The sequence below is a fragment of the Falco naumanni genome, chromosome 8, assembly GCF_017639655.2.
Source record: "Falco naumanni isolate bFalNau1 chromosome 8, bFalNau1.pat, whole genome shotgun sequence".
NCBI lineage: Eukaryota > Metazoa > Chordata > Aves > Falconiformes > Falconidae > Falco > Falco naumanni.
In genome coordinates, this window is record NC_054061.1 from 49,981,238 (window position 1) to 50,000,564 (window position 19,327).

Consider the following 19,327-nt stretch of genomic DNA (forward strand, 5'->3'; position numbering starts at 1 on the left):
CACGTGTTTGTGAGCAAAAATAGTTGCAGTTATAGGAAGTGTGTTGTGGAAACGGACTACTTGTCCCAGGTGGTTAACAGTAACCAACTGTAGTGTTTGCAAGAAACATGTTCAAATTGCAGTCGTGATGTCTTTGTGAAGTAGGTAAGCACTGACAGAGGAGGGAGGCAAAGACAGAAAGATTGAAAGGCAATGGAGGAGTCTCTGTTGGTGCGGGACTAGAAGATAAGCATCCCTCATCCTTGGCTCTGAGCTAGACTTTGTGTCTCTTTGTTTATGAATATACGCTATGAGTGCCCCATGCTCTGCTGGCTCATCATAAAATACATTTGACCACTGAAAGAAATCACTGCCTAGGTCAAACTTCATAGTGCTGCCAAACGTACCCCAAAGTGTACCTTGCACTGGACCCTTTCGAAACAAAGCGAGCCACGTGTTCTAGCAATCCCAAATGCCAGGGAGCAGAAAAGGAGAAAGGATAATTACAAACTTTAGGCTATAATGACAAGTGAAAGAGAGGACAAATATAAAGTGTTTACTGGACGGTGGGACTTGCTCCCATTGTAGCAAGATCTATGCCAACTAAGCTAAACTGGTAGCTGTTCTTATCCCAGGAGGGAAATAGATATGTATTAATCGTCTCTGCATTGTTATTACTGATAAGGTCACAGAGAGGGCAGGGCAGGAGTAAATTGCTCCAAAATAATTATATTGGTTTAAAAAAAAAAATATATATATATATATATATCTTCTCTATCAAAATTACTTTCCTGGCAAAATATGTAAATTTTTAAGACAAAGTGTTTGAGACCTAACAATACTGACTTGTTTTAAAGCTTATTTTCACAAAAAATAGCTAAACTTTGCTCAAAAGAGTACATTCCCCTACACCTTTACTAACCTTCCCAGCCAGCAGTAGGCTTTGTAGGGACTCAGTCCCTGGCGCATTGTCAGCACAATCCCAAAGGTGTGGGTGATGTACTTTAGAAATTATTCACTTCCTCCCTTAATTTTGTAGCAGCAGCAGCTCTTTTTACTGTAAGACTTTCTGGCTGCTTTTCCTATGCTTACTTTGGGGGCAACAGAAGTCCTGTCCCGGGGCACAGCAGCTCTGTTGTTTCAGCACTCCTCGTAAGTTGTTATGGGCATGGAAAAATGGTCCTACCTGGAACCTCAGTAGATCCCAACATGGGTCATAACTTCATAGGCAAAGGTCAGGAGTCAGATGTCTTTTTCAGCTTTATCATTGCTTGAACCTCCATATATTACTCTTGAGCTTTAGAATTGAAAGTATTCTGCAGAAACTTTCTCCAGTTAGAGTTGCGTAAGTTTGGCACCAGAGACTTGAACTGAAAATTTAGATCAAGTCCTGACTTGACTCAGGCTTAGTTCTGATTTTAATTTAACAAAAGACAAAGATTTGCAGGGCTAGGCAAAGATTTGAAGAAAGTAAAACTCTCTGCCAGTGTCTATGTGAACAGATCTTTAGCAGTAGTAGTGGAAGAAATTAAATCACTTTTTGAGGAAGATTAAACCAACACGTGAAGATTTATTCACACAGTAAAAAGTAGGAGTGAATCTGTAACCCAGTCTTGTTATGCACAAATTATTTGGTGCCACGGCATGACCATTACAAGGACTTAACCCCAGGAGTGTCTGTCAGGCACCACTATTAGTACTTTGTGTCTTCTCTTTGCGCAATCAGAAACGCTAACTACATCTAATATATTAAACATGATTTAGGAGCTGCTTTTACAGCATGTTATCTGCACTAGAATTAGTATTATAGGCATAAATAATCAGCCAGTTCTAAATGACTGTAGAGCATGTTATCCCAAAGGGTCCTAGAACATTCCCAGAAGACAGACAAATAGCAGGCGGAGTTGAGTGTGCTGCACAAAAGCAGGGAGAGGGTAGGAGAGAAACTTTTGACCTAAGGCTCTAGGACAATAGGTCAGATCTCCTCCTTTCGAAGGGCTGCGTGAAATTTTGATGTCCATGCAAAGCAAGCCTGACCTCCAGGGTGGAAGTCTTATGTTGGAGTGAGTCTTCAGGAAGTCACAGGATTGAGGATATCCTTCTGCAATTTGGACATGTTCTTTCAATGAATTCCAGGACCAGGACACACAGTAGACTCCTACCCTGCTAATGAATGGTTTCCACACAGAGCAAGACCATCAATTATGTAAGACCAGCTGAAACTGGTGGGGAGGAGCTAGGCTGCCAGTTGCAAATATACATTTATTGTAAGTTAGTATAAGGAACAAGTTGCTGACCATGAGCCATCTGCAGGAAATGTACTGTAGATGATTGTAGTCTCTATTATGATAGACTTAACCAGAAACAGTTTTTGCAGAAAATAATGTCAGAAAATCTTTCATCTTCCTGTCTGTGACAGCAAGCCATGAGGTAGGAAAAAAATGTAGCAAACTCCACAGGTGTGGGTGACAGCTAATGCTGACATAGCTATAATGTAGGCAGGGGTTAAATTCAAAAGTCCTTCTGATTTTCATATAATTTCCCCTATTGCCCACAAACCACTTCCTTTGCTACCCATGAATTCTTTCCAATCTTCACAGTAGACAGAAGGCTGGTGCCTCTGCGTCAAGCAAGCATGAAGTCGGTTGCTGTAACTTTCTGGGTCCTCTGCTTTCAGTTTGAAGCCCTGTACGGTGAGTAGTATTTTGGATTATTCTCCTTGAAGTAGATGTTTTTATGGAATCTAACTTGTCCAATGATGAGAGACAGTAAATAAGGCATGTTAGCGAGGGGTTGGAGGAAGAGGTAGTTAAGGGAAACAGCTACAAAAAGACTGTTCTTGACTTTAATATCACTGGAGTTAGCGGGAAGAGAGAATTCCTGCCAGCACAGGGCACTTGCTCTGAAACTAAAAAGTACAAGTTTTTATCGTTTGTATTCTTTAGCTCATCTGCTCAGTGTTACCCTCTAGTTTGTAAACCTGTCCCTGTTCAGACTGTAGTGCTCCAACCCTCTTCTCTTGCTGGGCATAAGGTCTTACAGCAGTGTGACAGTGAATGGCTTTATAAAGAGAAGCCAAGTTACTGATATTAAACCTGCTCTTGTTTGGGCAAAGAACTTTTATACTATGAAAAATGTATATGGTATGGAAGAGTGGATGAGATAATTTTGGTGCAGGCTTGAAATGCAGAGTGATTTGAAAGGGAACGTAGCATTCCTAGTGCTGTTTGAGAAGGCACACAGTGACAGCACTGATATCAGTCCAGCCATAAACATGGATGTAGTGCTTTACCACAGCTACACAAAGTTAAATACATTTATCTGTAGCCTTTCTGAAACCCACATACTACTGGGCCAGGACGGAAATACATATAATATATAATTAAGAAGAGTCTTTTTTTTTCATACTGTCCAAGGATTTGGTATGATGTGTTATACAAGTAGGACCTGAGATTTAGTGCACACAGTTACTAAGCGCCATCTAAACATGTTTCTTCGAAGGTCATGCCAAGGGCTATTGAGTACATTTGCTTCTGTATTTCTTATGTTACAGGATAGGTTTTTAGTCCCTCTGCAGAATTTAAGTATTCCTGAGGTTTCATACAGAACTTAAGCTTTCATTTAAATAAAAACCAGTTTCCAGCTCTTTAGGTGATGCAGATACGCTTCTGAAGGTTAACTAATACAGCGACAGTATACTGTGCTTTCAGATAGATTGTTAAGATGAGTGAAGTCACAGGGATGGAAAGATTGTGATCAGTACCTCTAAAAGGACATGAGCTGCTTTTTCTCCTTGAAAAGTTATTCTTAAATCTACTAACAAAAAAGCCTATCAATTTTGTTAAATATTTCTCGGCTGGTCAATTTAGCAGTATACTTGACCAGCATACTTCTACATGTGGCTGGAACTATCTAAAAGGCCCATTCATTGTGGGAAGAAATAGGCTGCAATTTTAAGGATGCAGATAATTGTTCTATCTGGTTCCAGCATTTCTCCCTTGTTTCTGCCTTCCTTCAGGTGTGAAGGGTAGGATTTGGACACGGGGCTGGGGACAGGAGATGGCAGGAGAAAGAGACTGCCTGTAACAAGAAACGGTGTCAGGTTTTTTACCTTACAGTGCTTTCAGCATAAAAAGTACTAATTATTATAATTCTTGCTAAAAAGAAAAGGGTTGTAAAAGATCAGCTTTATGTAAGACACATTGGAATGATACTTTCATTTAGAGAACAAGGTAACACTCCAAAGAGTGCTGCCAAGCACTGTGGCAAGGTTTTGGGAGTAAAAGCGGAGTAACTTCTGAGATTTTGATTTTGGGTAGTTTTTGTTGGGTGGTTTAGTTATTTGGGTTTTTTTGACTTAGCGATTAGCAAGCCCTGCTAGTGATCTACGGATAGTTTTTTTTCAATGTAAATAGGTCACAGAAGATGCTATATGTGTATTATGATTTGATAACCCAGTTGCGATAAAGAAATCCTTTGTAAGAGCATGGAGCCTCTCTGGTGCCTGTAGAGAAATGTAGCCAATGGGATTTTGTAGTACAGTGCTGTAAAATTCCATAGCACTTGAGGCCCTTGCTATGAAACTTTGCACACAAGCTTTTGCATGCCAACATTTGCAAAGCATTGTCACACATTGTCACACACAAAAAACATTGTTCACCCACAAATCTCCTGTTGTCAATACAGGAGGAAATCATGGTCATTTCTTAGAAGGTGACTGAAATATTATCAGGCACAGCTGCTGTGCTAGTGGTATATTTTCTAAGAGTTTCCATATTTCACAACATATGTTATACCATAGAAATAATTCAGATTATAGATGGCTTCCTAGAGTAATTGTGGCCATTACTTGCTTTGCCCAGAAGCACTGTTTTCGTCTTTTAATCTTTGATTCTTGAAAGATAGGAACGTGTTAGTTTTAGACATATGACTAATGATACTGAATTGACAGTGTCATCTTTCAGAATGCCTTGAAAGGTCAAAGCTATAGCAACGTAAAGGAACTGTGTGTGGTTTCATTACACATTTATTATTAACAAAACAGGCATGTTTGTTTTAAAGGCAAGGTCTGCACTCTCCCTGCTCATCTTCAGAGACAAACACACCCAAGTGAAATTATGCTTGTTCTTTGTATTACTTATCTATCTCTTTTCTGAGAGCAGGGGCAGATAAAAAAAACAGCAAGAAAAAGAAAAGCAAGGGTATTCTACTCTCCTACCCTAAACTCCAAGTTTTAAAAATCAAAAATGATTTTAAAATTTCTGTCAGGATCAAAATGTGTAATGGATTGGTGATGTTTGCAAATAGCATTGGGTCTGCCAAAGAACAACCAGAAAGCTCAAAATTGCAATTCCATTAAATCAAAAATAACCTGCCTTCCATTGGCCTCAGTGTCCAAGCACACTACCACAGAAATTCCCAAACCTCTGCCGTAGTGCTTTCCCACTGCAGCAAAGATGAAATCAAGATGCAAATTGTCATGGTTTAACCCCAGCCACTAACTAAGTACCATGTAGCTGCTTGCTCACTCCGCAGTCCCAGAGGGATGGGGAGGAAAATCAGAAAGAGATGTAGCGCTTGAGGGTTGAGATCAGAAACTTAATAATGGAAATATTATAATAATAATAATAACGATGATGATGATGACGATGATCTTAACAATAATAGTACAGTTATAATGAAAAGGAGGGAGAAGGGGAGAGAGATGAAATCCAAAAGGAAAGGAAAAAAGAAAACAAATGATGCATAATACAGTTGCTCACCACCCACTGACTGATGTCCAGCCAGTCCCCAAACAGTATTCACCAAGCCCCAGCCAACCTCCCCAGTTTATATACTGAGCATGACATCCTATGGTATGGAATACCTCTTTGGATAGTTTGGGTCACCTGTCCTGACTGTATCCCCCCCTCCCAGTTTCTTGTGCCCCTTCAGCTCTCTGGCTGGCAGGACCTCAGAAACTGAGAAGTCCTTGACTTAGTACAAACATCACCCAGCAACAACCAAAGCCATCAGTGTGTTACCAACATTGCTCTCACACCAAATCCAAAACTCAGCACTGCACCAGCTACTGAGAAGAAAATTAACTCAATCCCAGCTGAAACCAGGACAGAAATGCACATGACTGTAAATACATATACATAGAATGTACACACACACACTCTTTCATAGTTTAACACAGCAAGATGTTACTTTCATAGATACATTTATCCCTTGGATTGACATCTGAACCACATTTGCCTTCACACTCTGCTTCATGTGAGGTGAGCCAGGAACAACTCTATGTAGCTCCACAGTGTGATAATGCTATTAAACGAATGAAAGATTTTTTTCCCTCTTGTCTCAAAACCTTCATATGTAATTGAATTAGCTCTTTCATGAAAAATACCAAAAAGGATCCTTATGGCCAAATGTAAGCAGTTTTATTACTGAACCAGTGAGATTCTTCTGTTCATTTTTAATAATACTGTGATGTAGTCTTTTATTCACACAGTTTTTGAGGTAGTATTAGGGAGGTTTGGTGAGTGAATCTCCCAATATTATTGGATGATTAAACCTTAGTTTCCTATCTCCCATCCCACAGTACATTTGTTCTGACTGTAGCTTGGTAAATGACATCCCAAATGTGTCTGGCCACTAACCACAGAGTGTTACAGGTCCATAGGATTACCCTAGAAATGAACCAGTACAGACAGGCACAGGAGAAAAGCAATGAGGCACAAGAAGTGGGGAATAAACCACCTTTTAGTGTGCAGGGGGAGCATTCACATTAGGAGCTGATGCAGAATAGCTAGTGAGTTGGAAATTCATATCAGATATCACCCATTGTGGTCATCCACTTAGGCAATTTTGTGTTTTAATCTCAGGCACTGTTAATCTCATTTTAAAATGCATTCTCTTTATACTATGCTAAGCACACTCTTCTGTTTCTGTATGGTTACTTGTTTCAGAGGAATACTAATTGCATCACATTTACCAATATGCTCATTCAGAGAAATACATTACTGAGTCTGTCTTGAAAATAGGAAGTTAAGGCTTCTGGGCCTGAGAGGATGTGAAATGATCTTTCAGCTTGCCAGAAGGTCACATGAACTACATGGTTAATGGCCTCTCTCTGCCCTTTTCCATTAAAAACAAGGATTAAAACCATGATCTCTGACAGGCATTTTAAACCACCTGGTATGAAAGGGCAATTTCATTAGCCAACAGCAAAACTGAACTATTCTCAGAGAAAAGCCGAGAAATGAAATTCAAAGCTGTTGCTTTAGCACTCAGAGCAGGGTAGCCCCATGCTCCTCTGGGGTTTTGAGGGAATATGGCACCGCTTGACTCTGTAGCTGCCCTGACAGAGTCAGCATCTGCCTCTCCTCTCAGATGACCAGTGACAAATGTAGAGGTCTCAGCTACAGGTGGATGCTTCTCAAAAGTAGCAGGTCAACTTAAGTATTCACCATGCTCCCTAGCTTCTGCTATAACAATACACTTGGTTTTTTTCTTCCTTTCCCTAAATAATTTGCTGTTGGGCCTAAATTTAAAGGTATATGTTACCAAACTACAGAGCATTTTAAAAGACCTTTACTTCAAATACTGTTCTCATAGCTGCTGCTTTCTTTCACCATATAACATGCAAGTCATCAAGAACTGTTTCTTTATTTGACCTTTGCTTTCAGCTTTTCAGACTATATACCATTATAAGGGCTTGCACTTTCTGTATCTGTGCCTTCAGCATATCTAGAACTCTATTTCACTGTGGCCTGGTGAGTTGTGTGTTTTGTCTGTCTTATCTTCACATCAGTGGTACAAGATGCCAAATACCTTGTCTGTTATCACACACTTAAGTAATAGTTCTGGGAGAAGTACCAGTATTAGAACCATTGCAGAATTAGATAAGGGTGCTGACTGTGCACAGTAAACCAGGAAGAATGTGATAACTAGGAAGAGGGTAAATCAATCAGAAAGATATAACAATTTTTATTGCTTTCCAACTGAGCATTGTAAAGCGTCTTCCAGAAGTCCATTAGCTTATATGTCACACTATAAATACTTTAAACAAGTATTCATTACAATGCCTTTGCCATTGGTAGTAATTGGGGAGCAAGAATTCAAAGAAGGAAAAAACATGCACACTGAAAGATTGCCTCTGTCCAGAAAGAGCTGAGAGCATACAAAGGTACCCAAACGAGAATAATCTCTTCCTGTGAATACACGGGCTGGTTGTCAAAGGTAACAGGTGCTTTTGTTATCAAGAAAAAGATTCTTTGTACTGTGTAATGAATTCAATACCTGGCACAGTTGGGGACCTACTTTGTGTGGATCTAGACTACCATGTAGCAGTAACCACAAGAATAGGATGGTGCATAAAAGTCTTTACGTATTTGCCCCATATTTCCTTATCATCACAAAATCCTGATGTAGAGTATATTTCAGTCTAAGCAGTCTCTGAAGAGCTTACTTAGGCTACCAGAAAACAAGGAAAAGCAAATACAGTTTGTTTTCTACTTGTCTGTGTACCTGTCTGTACCTTTAATTTTAGGGGACTGCAAAAAGAGAAATTCCAAATGAAACACTATCAGGCTGTGCTATGCTGCCAGTACTGACATACAAACCATTTCAAAGTGGTACATGGCACCAAGCCAGCCAGGAAATTCCACTCTCAGTACTGCCATAGTGGGTGGTGATGGAGGCAGTGACTTAAAAAAACAAACCTAGAACAATTATTAAAAATGTGCCTGTCTCCTGTAATGGAGGCTGCCTATGCACAATGGACTGAATACAGTTTGATAATCTTGAAGAGAAAAAGTTGATATTGAAAAAGGAAAAAACCTGTATGTATTGCTTGAATATTTGCTTCCTGTATGTATTGGAGCATTTTTACAGAAATTCATTCTAGATGTGCCTTAAGAAGACATGTTGATGCAGTGTTGAGCAGTGGGGGAAACAGAATGAGTGTAGACCAAAATTGACACTTTGGTCTGGAAATGAAGTATGATGCTGGCTCGTTGCAGGCTCTGTATTCATGAGAAATCAAAAGTATGCTTTTTTTATTTGGGGACACATTTTCTCAGTATTTGGGGGGAAATTTTACTTTCATCTCAGCTTCTACTTATGAAGTACATTTATTATTTTGCAGAAGTCTTTTAAGAACTAATACATGCCGTGTGTATGATCAATATTCGTTCCTGCTTAATGCATTTTTTTCTACTTTGACTTTTATATTTTGTGCTTTTATCACATCGTATAATTTTATAGTGTAGCACATATAGGATCATATAGGCTAATGACACAAATTAGAAAATAACTTCAGCAACTTAACATGGCATAGCTCAGCCCCTGTTCTTGCATCTCTCTTCTTTACTTTTAAATAGGAAAAAATTTTGTATTTTTCAGGAGTTGATAGCTGCTCATCAAGACCATGCAAAAATATAGGTAAGACACATTTACATAATTAAAGTTATGGTTTTAAATGCTTTTCTAGATCAGAAACTACTGCCCTGTATTGTCCTTTTTTTGCAGCACAGTTTAACGCATTTTCATCTGAGCGAGTTTCCCATGCTGTTGGTTACTGACTTTACAAAGTCAAACTGGGAGGTAGCAGGAGGTCCTTGGTCAGTTTATTTTCTTTTTCTTCTCCAAAAAATGTGTGAAATGAGAGTGGCACGACATCTGAGAGTTTTTCAGACAGTTTTTGGGAAGGTCAAATGTGGTTTCTGGATTGCATGTGCGTGCATGCACATAGTGACATTTGTCCTCTACTCCTCCCATTAGTGATAAAGGTGCTATAGCCATTGAAGTAATTAGGTTTAAACTTTATGTCATGCCTCAAACCACTGTCTACTCTGGAAAGGAAAGATAAGTCTGGTGGTTAAGGCACTTATGTAGGAGTTTTGTCTTCATGTCCCATTTCAAGTTTTCAGCTACATCATCAAACTGGCTGGATGGCTTAAGTTTCAATCACATGGTTCACTTGCTTTGTTTAAATAGTTTCTTAAGATTTTGGGGATTCTTTTAATTGCTGTGTGAGTCACCATGCTTATTGGTTTTGTTTCTTCAGATCAGCCTCATGTCTCTGACCCCCAGGTGATGGTGGAATTTGAAAATGGAAACTTCAAGTTCACATTCCCCAACCCCAAAAATGTGAGTGAGTTCAGCATGACCCTCTTTAAAGGGAATGAAAAGAAGGAGATCTGTGCACTCCATTTGAGTGAAGAGAAAGTTATCCCCAAGAGTAATGTCACTTACTGTCAGACAGAGCATTCAAATAGCAGCACCAGTTTCATTCTTAAAAATCTGGAAAGCAAGCATATTGACATTTATACCTACTGCCTGGAGATGTTCTTACCCCCTCCTTACATAGAATGCCGGCTGAAAGAAACCTATTTGTATATCCAAGGTAAGTTAACTTCTCTTCTCCCCTCACTTCAGTTTACTGATAAGTAGACATTGGGCACAGCAATGCTGCAGTGAAAAGTGTGACTGAAGTTTGCACAGGTATTTCTAAGACAGCTTAAAACTACTTAGCAGGGGGCTGATAACAATGGAGCTGTGTTGGCAGACTGCTCAGCATGGCCTCTCCATATTTATTCATCTTCTTGGTAAGGTTTTGCAGGCCATGCTGAGTTCTGCATATTGTTGGTGGCACCCAAGCTAGGTAGACTGTCTTCTGGAGTACTGCAGTCCCACCTTTGCCTGCAGCAGAAATTTCCCATTGTCCATTTTCCAAGCTGCTGAGTGTAAATGTTATGATTTTTTCTAGTTGTTAAAAAAAAAAAAATAATCCATTCTGAGAGCTATCTTCATATGCTTAGGATTACAAAAAAAAAGAGCTGTCAAGTATCTGTGATAGTGGTGGTATATGAGACTGATGCCACATCAAATGGCCACTCTGATGTGAAGAAGATGGTGTTCACCTCTCTGAAGCAGGCCTTCAGTTTAGAGCCTTCTTAGGGCAGAAGAGGTCCACAACTACTGTGAATTTTTTGCCTTTTACTGAGAAGGGCTTGGACTAACTTCAGAAGACTCACTGCACAGTCTTTAATTTTGAACTGCCTTTCGCTCAGTGGATCTTTAGTATATTAAGCTGGAAGAGTTAATAGTGGTTTTGCTTACACCCCTTCTTGGTTCTTTATACAGTTCAGTTGCAACATGGTACTGCCTGTTGTCCTTCTGTTGCTATCTTTTCCTTTCTCTCAACACCAGGACTAAACAAAGATAGAAGCTGAAAAGCTAAGGCTATAATTATGAGGTTGCATCACATTATCTCTCAGCCTTCTCTGAACTTAACAGCTTCTCAGAATCAAGCTGTGACATCCCTTTTGGTCTGCAGTGTTTCTGAAAGCTGTCAATTTCCATTTGTATGGATAGCCAGATGCTCATAGCTATTGCCAGATGTTTCATGCCCTATCACGTCTTCTCCCAGATCTGGGCAAGGATAATCTTGTGTCCCTCAGTTTGCCTTTCTATCCAAACATGACTGACAAAGTCCCCCCTTCTTTTGACCAGGCTGCCCTTTAAATCATCTATGGTACTCACTGAATGTAAGCTTAAGCCTTGCTCAGATCTGAAATACCATCATGCTCTCAAGCCTGGCTTGGCCTCATCTACACTTGCAGGCTGTGCACCAACAGTTTCAGCTCTCCTGCAAAACTGCAATGTTCTGCTTCCTGCTGAAAACACTTTTCCAAGGAAAATCCTTTGCCAGAGCTCACGTTTGCTATTTTATTGATATGAAGAGAAGAGGGGAAAGAATTTTCAGTTAGGTACAGCAGGGTTGGGGTTGGGGGGGAAATGCAAATTTTCTGTAATGACTGTTTTTCCTCCCCATCTCCAGACAAGGAAGACTGCATTTCACTGGGATTCATGTCATGGATAATTATTGGCCTGATCATGTTTGCCATGATTTCCTGTGTCTGCTGTGTCATAGCCTGTTGCTTAAGGAATAAGGTAAGCAAGTCTATGAGATTCTGCAGAACTCTCCTTCCAAGGGTCATGGATGGGGAACTTAATGATATTTAGAGGGTGGGACAGGCGTATACTCACTCAGCGTTTGATGTGTTTTTTGACAAAGAGACTGAGTTGTTAATTTACCACTGAAATCTGGTTATTGATGACAGCGGCTCAGATTTAATTTTTTTAAGACAAAATTGTTTATTGATTTAAAGGCTGGGAATCAAAGGAAAGAGGAGAAATGCTGCACAGGTCAGCAAAATTACTTTGGTAAGCAATTCACCTGATTGTTTTCCTCAAGAAGGGAAAACAAATCATAAGTGGAGCAATTCCAACTCTGTTCTGGAGCAAAACCACTTAAACAAAGAACCAGCTGGCTCGGGAAAGAAAGGAGACCATGGACATTAGTTGTTCTTTTGGACAATGTATATTTTTCATTTTCAGTTGGTTTTATTCCAAGTTTTCTACGTGAGTGCCTGTCTATTCTGACTTTAATATTCCCACTGATGACAGTCAGAATAACTGCTCTACTTAAAGAACAAAGGCAGGAGTGGCAGAGGTTAGTGACCACAAATTAAATTCATGGCATTTTCTCTCTGTTGGCAGAATCAGCGGTGTGAATCCAACTCCCATGAGTACAACAGTGAATACATGCCCATGGCAGCAGTGAATGTAGCTAAAAAAACAAGAATCTGAGGTTGTATTAAGCCTAGTTGTACTTGTACCTCTGCTTCTAGCTGTTGCAAGGCTTTCTCTGGGAGGGAAGGAGCTGCTTGCTGTGTCTCCCTTTGATTCTGCCTGGGTGGGTGGGTGGGATTGTTACAATAGCTTGTTAATGGCGCTCATGCTGCCATGTAGCAGAAAGAGGCAATGAAAAGCAAAATCTCTGGAAAACTTCTGAATTGGAATGGTTAGCTGGTTCCTAGAAATGCAACTGCTTCACATCATTGCAGAGTAATGATCTTATGCATGAGGAAGAGATGTGAAACCATTCTATTCATGGTACCCAAAATCTCTCTGGGGAAGTGATTTGTTAGATTTACTGAGTGTTACTGGCTAAGGGTAAATAATCTGTAGAGAATGAGGAACTTCCTAACTATTTTAGGCCTTGCATGTAGCCAAAATCAGTTTTGGATACAGAACAGAATCAGGATTTGGGGTGATTTAGATGTATGGGGGTTGCATGTAACTAAATTCTCCATTCCTATTCCAGGAACAAGTTGCTTGTGGCATGGTGATACTGGCAGCAGAGGTTTCTAGCTACTTGAAGCCAGACAATGGGAAATCAGCTTTCATGATGGTCCCGTGCTCAGTCATGGAACACTCACTCTAGTACTGTTCTGAGCTGTGTTCTGCTCTAGCCTTGTGCATTAACTGGCACGCTGCCTGATCCACTGACTTGTACGTGAAATGCTAACGATGTGTTAAAGATGTCAGCTTTTAGTTGAAGAAAATGTAGTGAGTTTGCTTGACAGTAGATTCCTGTAGTGCTGCTACAGGGGGAACCTTTTTTATTTTCTACAGTCTCCATGATAAACTTTCCACTGGGGACAAAAAAAAGGGGGAAAAAAAAAAAAAAGGCAAAAAGAGACTACCTCCAATGCAAATCCTCATGGCACAGCCATGAAGGACTGTCAATGTATTGTGCATGCCCTTTTCTTAGGGCTACTTTAGCCTGATTCTATTAACTGATCCTCACACTCACTGTCAAACTTTTTAGCACCACACTAGGAGAGTGCAGTATGCACACACACTGTCCTGCATCAAGCTATGGGACAGCAGGGAACAAAAAATGAGACACAGTACATCAGGTATGTGCATCTGTTTTGTGTTTGTGCTATCAGTACATCTTTGCCATTCACACCTTGGGGCTCCTTTTATGTAATTAAATTCTGAATTCTTTTAGTAACTGAAGAATATATTGCAAGACTGCAATTGTTCTTTAAATCAGTTCAAACCTGCAGGGTCAGTCCCTAAACTAGGAGGCACGATCGATCTCTCCTATTTGTATGTCTTGCAGCACAAATACAGCAGTGTCCATAAGTCCAGTGTATTCATAGACTCTGCATTGCAATTATCTTCCTCTTGTGGTTGACACAAAACCTTTACCAGTTCCCCAGTGGGTTCAGGGGTTACTTGACCGGCCTTAAATTGCTCAGAGCCTTCAGGATGAATGAAATGATCAGTCCTTCATGCTCCTTGTGAAATCCATCAAAACTCTGACCATAAATGACCAGCTGGGAATCCAGCTTGCATTTGTTGCCAGACCCCTTTTGTCTGCTGGAAGCAAAGCAGTGCATTGATTCTGAGTTTCTCTATAATACATTCGAAAAACAAATACTGGTCAGAGGACACTGTTGTAAAAGGTACATATCCTACTTGTCCAGCAAATGGAAGGCTGGTCTCAAATCTGATAGGGCAAACAGGGACTGTCAGGCATGAAGATGACATAAGCTGGTATGTCAAGAACAGAGTTTTCCTCAGCAAACACCTAAATACGGAGAATTATTGCAAAGAGAAGGTGCAAGTTGTTAAATGTGACATCAAGCAAAGGGGAAATGAGTAAAGTATCAAATGAAGTGGGGACTGCCAATTTCACAGTGGGTACCCTGCTTAGATAACCAGCTCCTAGGCAGACATGTAAAGGGGCACTCTGGTATGTTGGGTAACATTACATTCTCTCCCATAGTTCCCCACATAACCTTTGCCAAATTACTTGGCCTTCACAGCAAACAAAACTCTCTTCTGTACATCCACAAATATACTGATTTAACCATTTTAAAAAATATTGGTGAAATTATTGCCTTTAAAAGTTACTGTCTTTGAAAATTGTTGCTGAAAATAGCTAACCCCTACTGCCTATGAGAAATGCTGGATGCAAGACCCTATGTAATAGCAGAGTCCTTTCCCCTGTGACATTTCATGAGACTGAGAAGGAAATTCAAGGAATAAAGAGTTACTGAAAGAAGGAAAAGCTTGAGTTTTGCCTTGAGATGCTGCTGGATAAAGGACAAATTATTTAAGTCTGAGCAAGGTAGTTCAAAATACATACATGTTGCTCTGGAGAGATAAATGGTTTATACTCATTGAAACAAAGCTTTTGGAAGTCTCAGGTTCCATCACTGCTTTCTTTTTGAAGAAGAGATTTTTATTCTTAATAAATCACTTTTTTATTATGCCCAGATGTCCATAAGAAAGTTCATGTATGCATGCATGTTGTGTGAAAGAAATAAGCTCTATAAAATCCACATGCAATAGTGTGAGAGTACAAAGCAATTTATCCCTGTGTAGCATCTTAGTGGGAAACAGGGAAAGAACTAAGGGGAGAGGACATGAAAACCAAAAATTTGGATCTGTTTCTATGCAGTGAGGTAATGACACTGTTCGGATCTATTTGTTTCCTTTTATTTTCATGAGAAAGTCTATTTTTCTATTGTTCCATCTCTTCCTTTCTTTAAACCCCTTATGCCATATACAGATAATGTTCAGGATTGCTTTGGGACATTTTCGGTTTCTTTCTTCAATGCCTCCAAATCAAGAGGAGCTGGAATAAGATAAAGAATGACAGAATGGGAAAAAAAAAAAACTATGAAAGAAGTAACATGAGCTGAGTCTACAGACTGTGTGACAAGAAAGAATTAAAATAAAAGGAAACAAAAAAGGAGTCAATAAGAGTAAACAAAAAGCCTTATAATCTAACAGGTCAGCATTTCAAAAAGGAAAAACTCTCTTCGGAAACTCCTAGTTTTGGGAAAACACAATTTTAGCAGAAGGAAAAAAAAACCCAAGTGAGAGTATTTTAGCCAACTCTTCCACAAAATCCACTTTCAAGACAAGCAGAAGCATGAGTAACATCCAAATAATATCCAAGAAATCAGAGGTTTGAGGGTAAAATAAACTACTAAGACACAATCTCAGGCTATGTTTTCTCTGTTTGCTAAATAATGGTTCAGGATTGTAACAGAAATTTTATGATTGTATGACAGTCCATGATGGGGGTTCTACAATCTGTCCCTCTCCCTCTCCACCTTTGCCTTCTATTGCTTTATGGGGAATATGACTGAAAAAGCATTTTGGCTGGGGCTTTTCCAGGAACTGAATCCCTAACAACAGTGTTTGTGTAAAACCAGGTTCTGTCATACAACATGTAACATAAGACTCAGTATCAGTAAGATGCTTTCATCCTTTCTGATTTATCATTCTGTAAGTCGTCCCACATGTATTTACACTCACTGATGCCCTTTAGATCTTCCCAGTCCATACCAGTATGAAGTCAGTAAGTCAGTAAACCAAATAGGTATGTACAGCAAAGAACTACTCGTAATCTCATCGCAGGTTAAGTCCTGAAATAAAAATTTACAACTTGAATAAATTTAATCTTGCTGAACAGATAGTATGACCTAAGGTGAACAGGTGAAAGATATTAAGGATGACAACTACGGCTACTCCAAAATTTAAGGAAGGATAAATGACAAGAATATCCTAATTTAAACACCTGTATTTCTTAAGAAGGTTTGAAATCCAGACTTTGAGATATATTTTGCAAGCTTATCTTCCCAGCCTGAATTATGAACCCAAATCTGAATGCTCTTGGAGTTTAATGATTAGATTCAAGATCGTTATTTTGTACTAATATATAGCACTAGGAATGATATGACACTATGAAACATTGCGGGGCATTTTCCCTTGGTACCGGTATTCGGTTAACTTCAAACTTCAAGGAGTTTTAAATTCTGTCATACTTCTTACAGGCTTTTACAGAGTTTAATTAAGGCTGGGGAAAAGAGGCTCTTGAACCAGAGTAAAGCAAAGTGAATTGAAATGAGGACTGTACACCATTATTATTAGTGTTTTACAATGTGGAGGGTTCCTTATGCACGTGAATCTGTAAATTGCCATGTAGAAGAACACAACAATAATAAAAATTTAAAAAATAGAGGTAATGGAAATTATTTAGTTAAAAATAAATCAAATCAATTTGTGGGGATTTCTGTCCATATAAAGTTTACTGGGGAGCTGGATCTAAGTCTTTGCCTTTGGTTCACTTTAACTGCAGTGAGGCACTCTATATACTCAAGTCCCTTGAGCTGTCCAGTCCATCATTGCTATAGCAGTCTACTCACTGTCATAAAATTTTCCCATTTTCTTGAAAGATGAAATTTTGAGATCTGTATTTATGTTCTGTGATTATGAGTCCAATTCAGTGTGGGGGTTTGGTTGGAGAGTAAGGAGAAATAGGAAGGATTAAACGGGATTTCTGGCAGAATGAACTGGACAGGTATGAACTGGAGATAGGAAGAAGAGGTCAGGGGGTGAACTTCATCTAAATGAGTATGCCTGAGCTATTTAATTCCTCTTGGGAGCCACAAGATCTTGTATGGCTTGAGATCAATTTTTAAAAAGTGATAAATCAGCTCTGATTATCAACAAGAAAGATTTAGCTGCTGCACACATCAAGCATAATAATTTTTAAAAACTGCAAACATTAACAACTTTGAAATACAGAACATCTTCCACATATTAAATCCTGCATCAGTCCTCCCAGTTTTTAGTATGCTTTTGGCAAATCCATCACCAATGTTATTTCATCCTCTGCCCCAATGTGTTGCAGGAGCAAGTTTCACTGCAGCTTACGTAGTTTGTTGCCATCTCTCAGAACTGAGACCAGAATTTAATGTCTGGATTGTGCAAAGACTTGCAGGGGGGTATTTCCCTTTCTCCCTGCTGAGAGGGAAGGCTGATTTGCTGCCATAGGGTTCTGAAAAGGTGTCTGAAACACTGAGAAAAGTGGAAATGATAGCTCCAGCTGACGAGATCGGGAGGGAGCATATTACCTTCCAAAGGTGGCTGTTTAATTGAACATAACCTATGGAGCATGAGAATTCTACAGTTTTCAGGATACTGAAGCCAAATTTTGTAGGAGGAAGCTCAGAACTGGGATTCTTAGACCTTTTCCTGGCTACTTCCCTCCACAAAATATAAGGTACTTCTGTTTATCTATTCAATCAAATAATTTTCCCTTTGTAGAAAAAAAAAGAAGAAAAAAAAAAAAGACAGGATTTGCCCATTAAGGCTCTTTTGGGCCTGAGTGAAACAGGGGACATTGCAGTAAGCACCTGGCTGAGTGCCAGCAGAAATGCCTATGTTGATCCTCCTATCTATGGATCCTCCTGTTGATCAGGCTGGCGTGGGGCTACCACACAGCTGGGCAGGACTGTGACCATGAGACAAAGAGACAACAAAGTCTCGATGATCGTCAGAGCTGGAACCAGCTTAGTGCTGCGGCTCTCATGAAACAGATGTACCTAGGTATCTCTTACTAGCTATTACATTCTTGAAAGCCAGGCCAATGCTTGTATTTCTGTCAGTTTTCCTGGCTAATGTCCCTGCTGTTTCAGTCACATCCACAGCTCCATGGAAATCTACCTGATCTCATGCCCCGTCTCCTCTTAAGGCCTGTGCTTCAGAGGCCCAGCCAGGACTCGTCCAGCAGCATGGGGAATGCTCTGGGGCATCAAGCAGCAGGACTTTACAGTAGCTCACCTGCACAGAAAGGGGAAGCTCAGGGGAGGCACACGGCAGAAGCCCCTGGTTGGTTATGAGCAGCTCTCTCACCAACTTCAAAAGCTGAAGGAAACTTCAATCAGGAATCCAACCCAGATGAAACAAACCCTGTCTTTCCTGCTAAGTGTGTTGGTAATCTTTCTGTTCAAAGATTAAAGAAAAAAAGTGTGCTCTTCACTGGAAAACATAGACGTACTAAAGAAAACGGCCACCCATGTTGAATAGTGACTCATGATTCATAATTTCCACTGAAAATTTGAGTAAAAGGAATATCCTCTTTGCTCAAGATGGTGAAAGCATACGTTTTACTTGGTGAGAAAAGAGGCCTCTGTATGTTTTAAGAAAATTCCTGTCACTAAGTGCAGTTATTAATTCATACACAAGTCTCCAAGTGACCCCAAATGCCTACAGCACACAGAGCATGCCTCTCCTTCTGTAATTGCAGCTAACCAAAACATCTTTCAGAGACTTGAACTGCGTTCCAGTAATGGTGACCCATTTCCCTTTCTATGAAAAAACAACATTTGATTAGTAGACACCAATAAAAACAGCAGCTGTGAAGAAAAATATGCAGAGGAATGTTGCTACAGCTAAGCTAGCGGAACAAGAAGTATGCGGTGGATTTTTTTAATGTAGACATTCAGTCAGATAGCTTTGCTGGCTAATCAGAGCATCACACCATGTGACCATGGAATAATTTCTGAGTAATTTTTAAGCTATACTTTCTCTGCTCTCTGTGATGCTGGCAAATGCAAACAAAGTATGTGAGTCTAGGGCAAGAGCAACAAGGATAATTTTTCAGGTATTTAAGTGTGACGGAACAATCCACAAAGGACCTGCT

The 19,327-nt window shown here is 39.8% G+C and overlaps 1 protein-coding gene across 1 annotated transcript; it reads left to right on the top strand.

Moving 5' to 3' along the window:
* Window positions 1-2,565: 2,565 nt before the first annotated feature.
* LOC121093161 (inducible T-cell costimulator-like) lies at window positions 2,566-15,100 on the top strand. Its single transcript, XM_040605052.1, has 6 exons — window positions 2,566-2,672; window positions 9,367-9,405; window positions 10,031-10,369; window positions 11,807-11,919; window positions 12,529-12,619; window positions 13,136-15,100. The coding sequence occupies exons 1-5, from the start codon at window positions 2,615-2,617 to the stop codon at window positions 12,616-12,618; spliced, it is 639 nt and encodes a 212-aa protein (XP_040460986.1). The 5' UTR covers window positions 2,566-2,614; the 3' UTR covers window position 12,619; window positions 13,136-15,100.
* The last annotated feature ends 4,227 nt before the right edge of the window (window positions 15,101-19,327 follow it).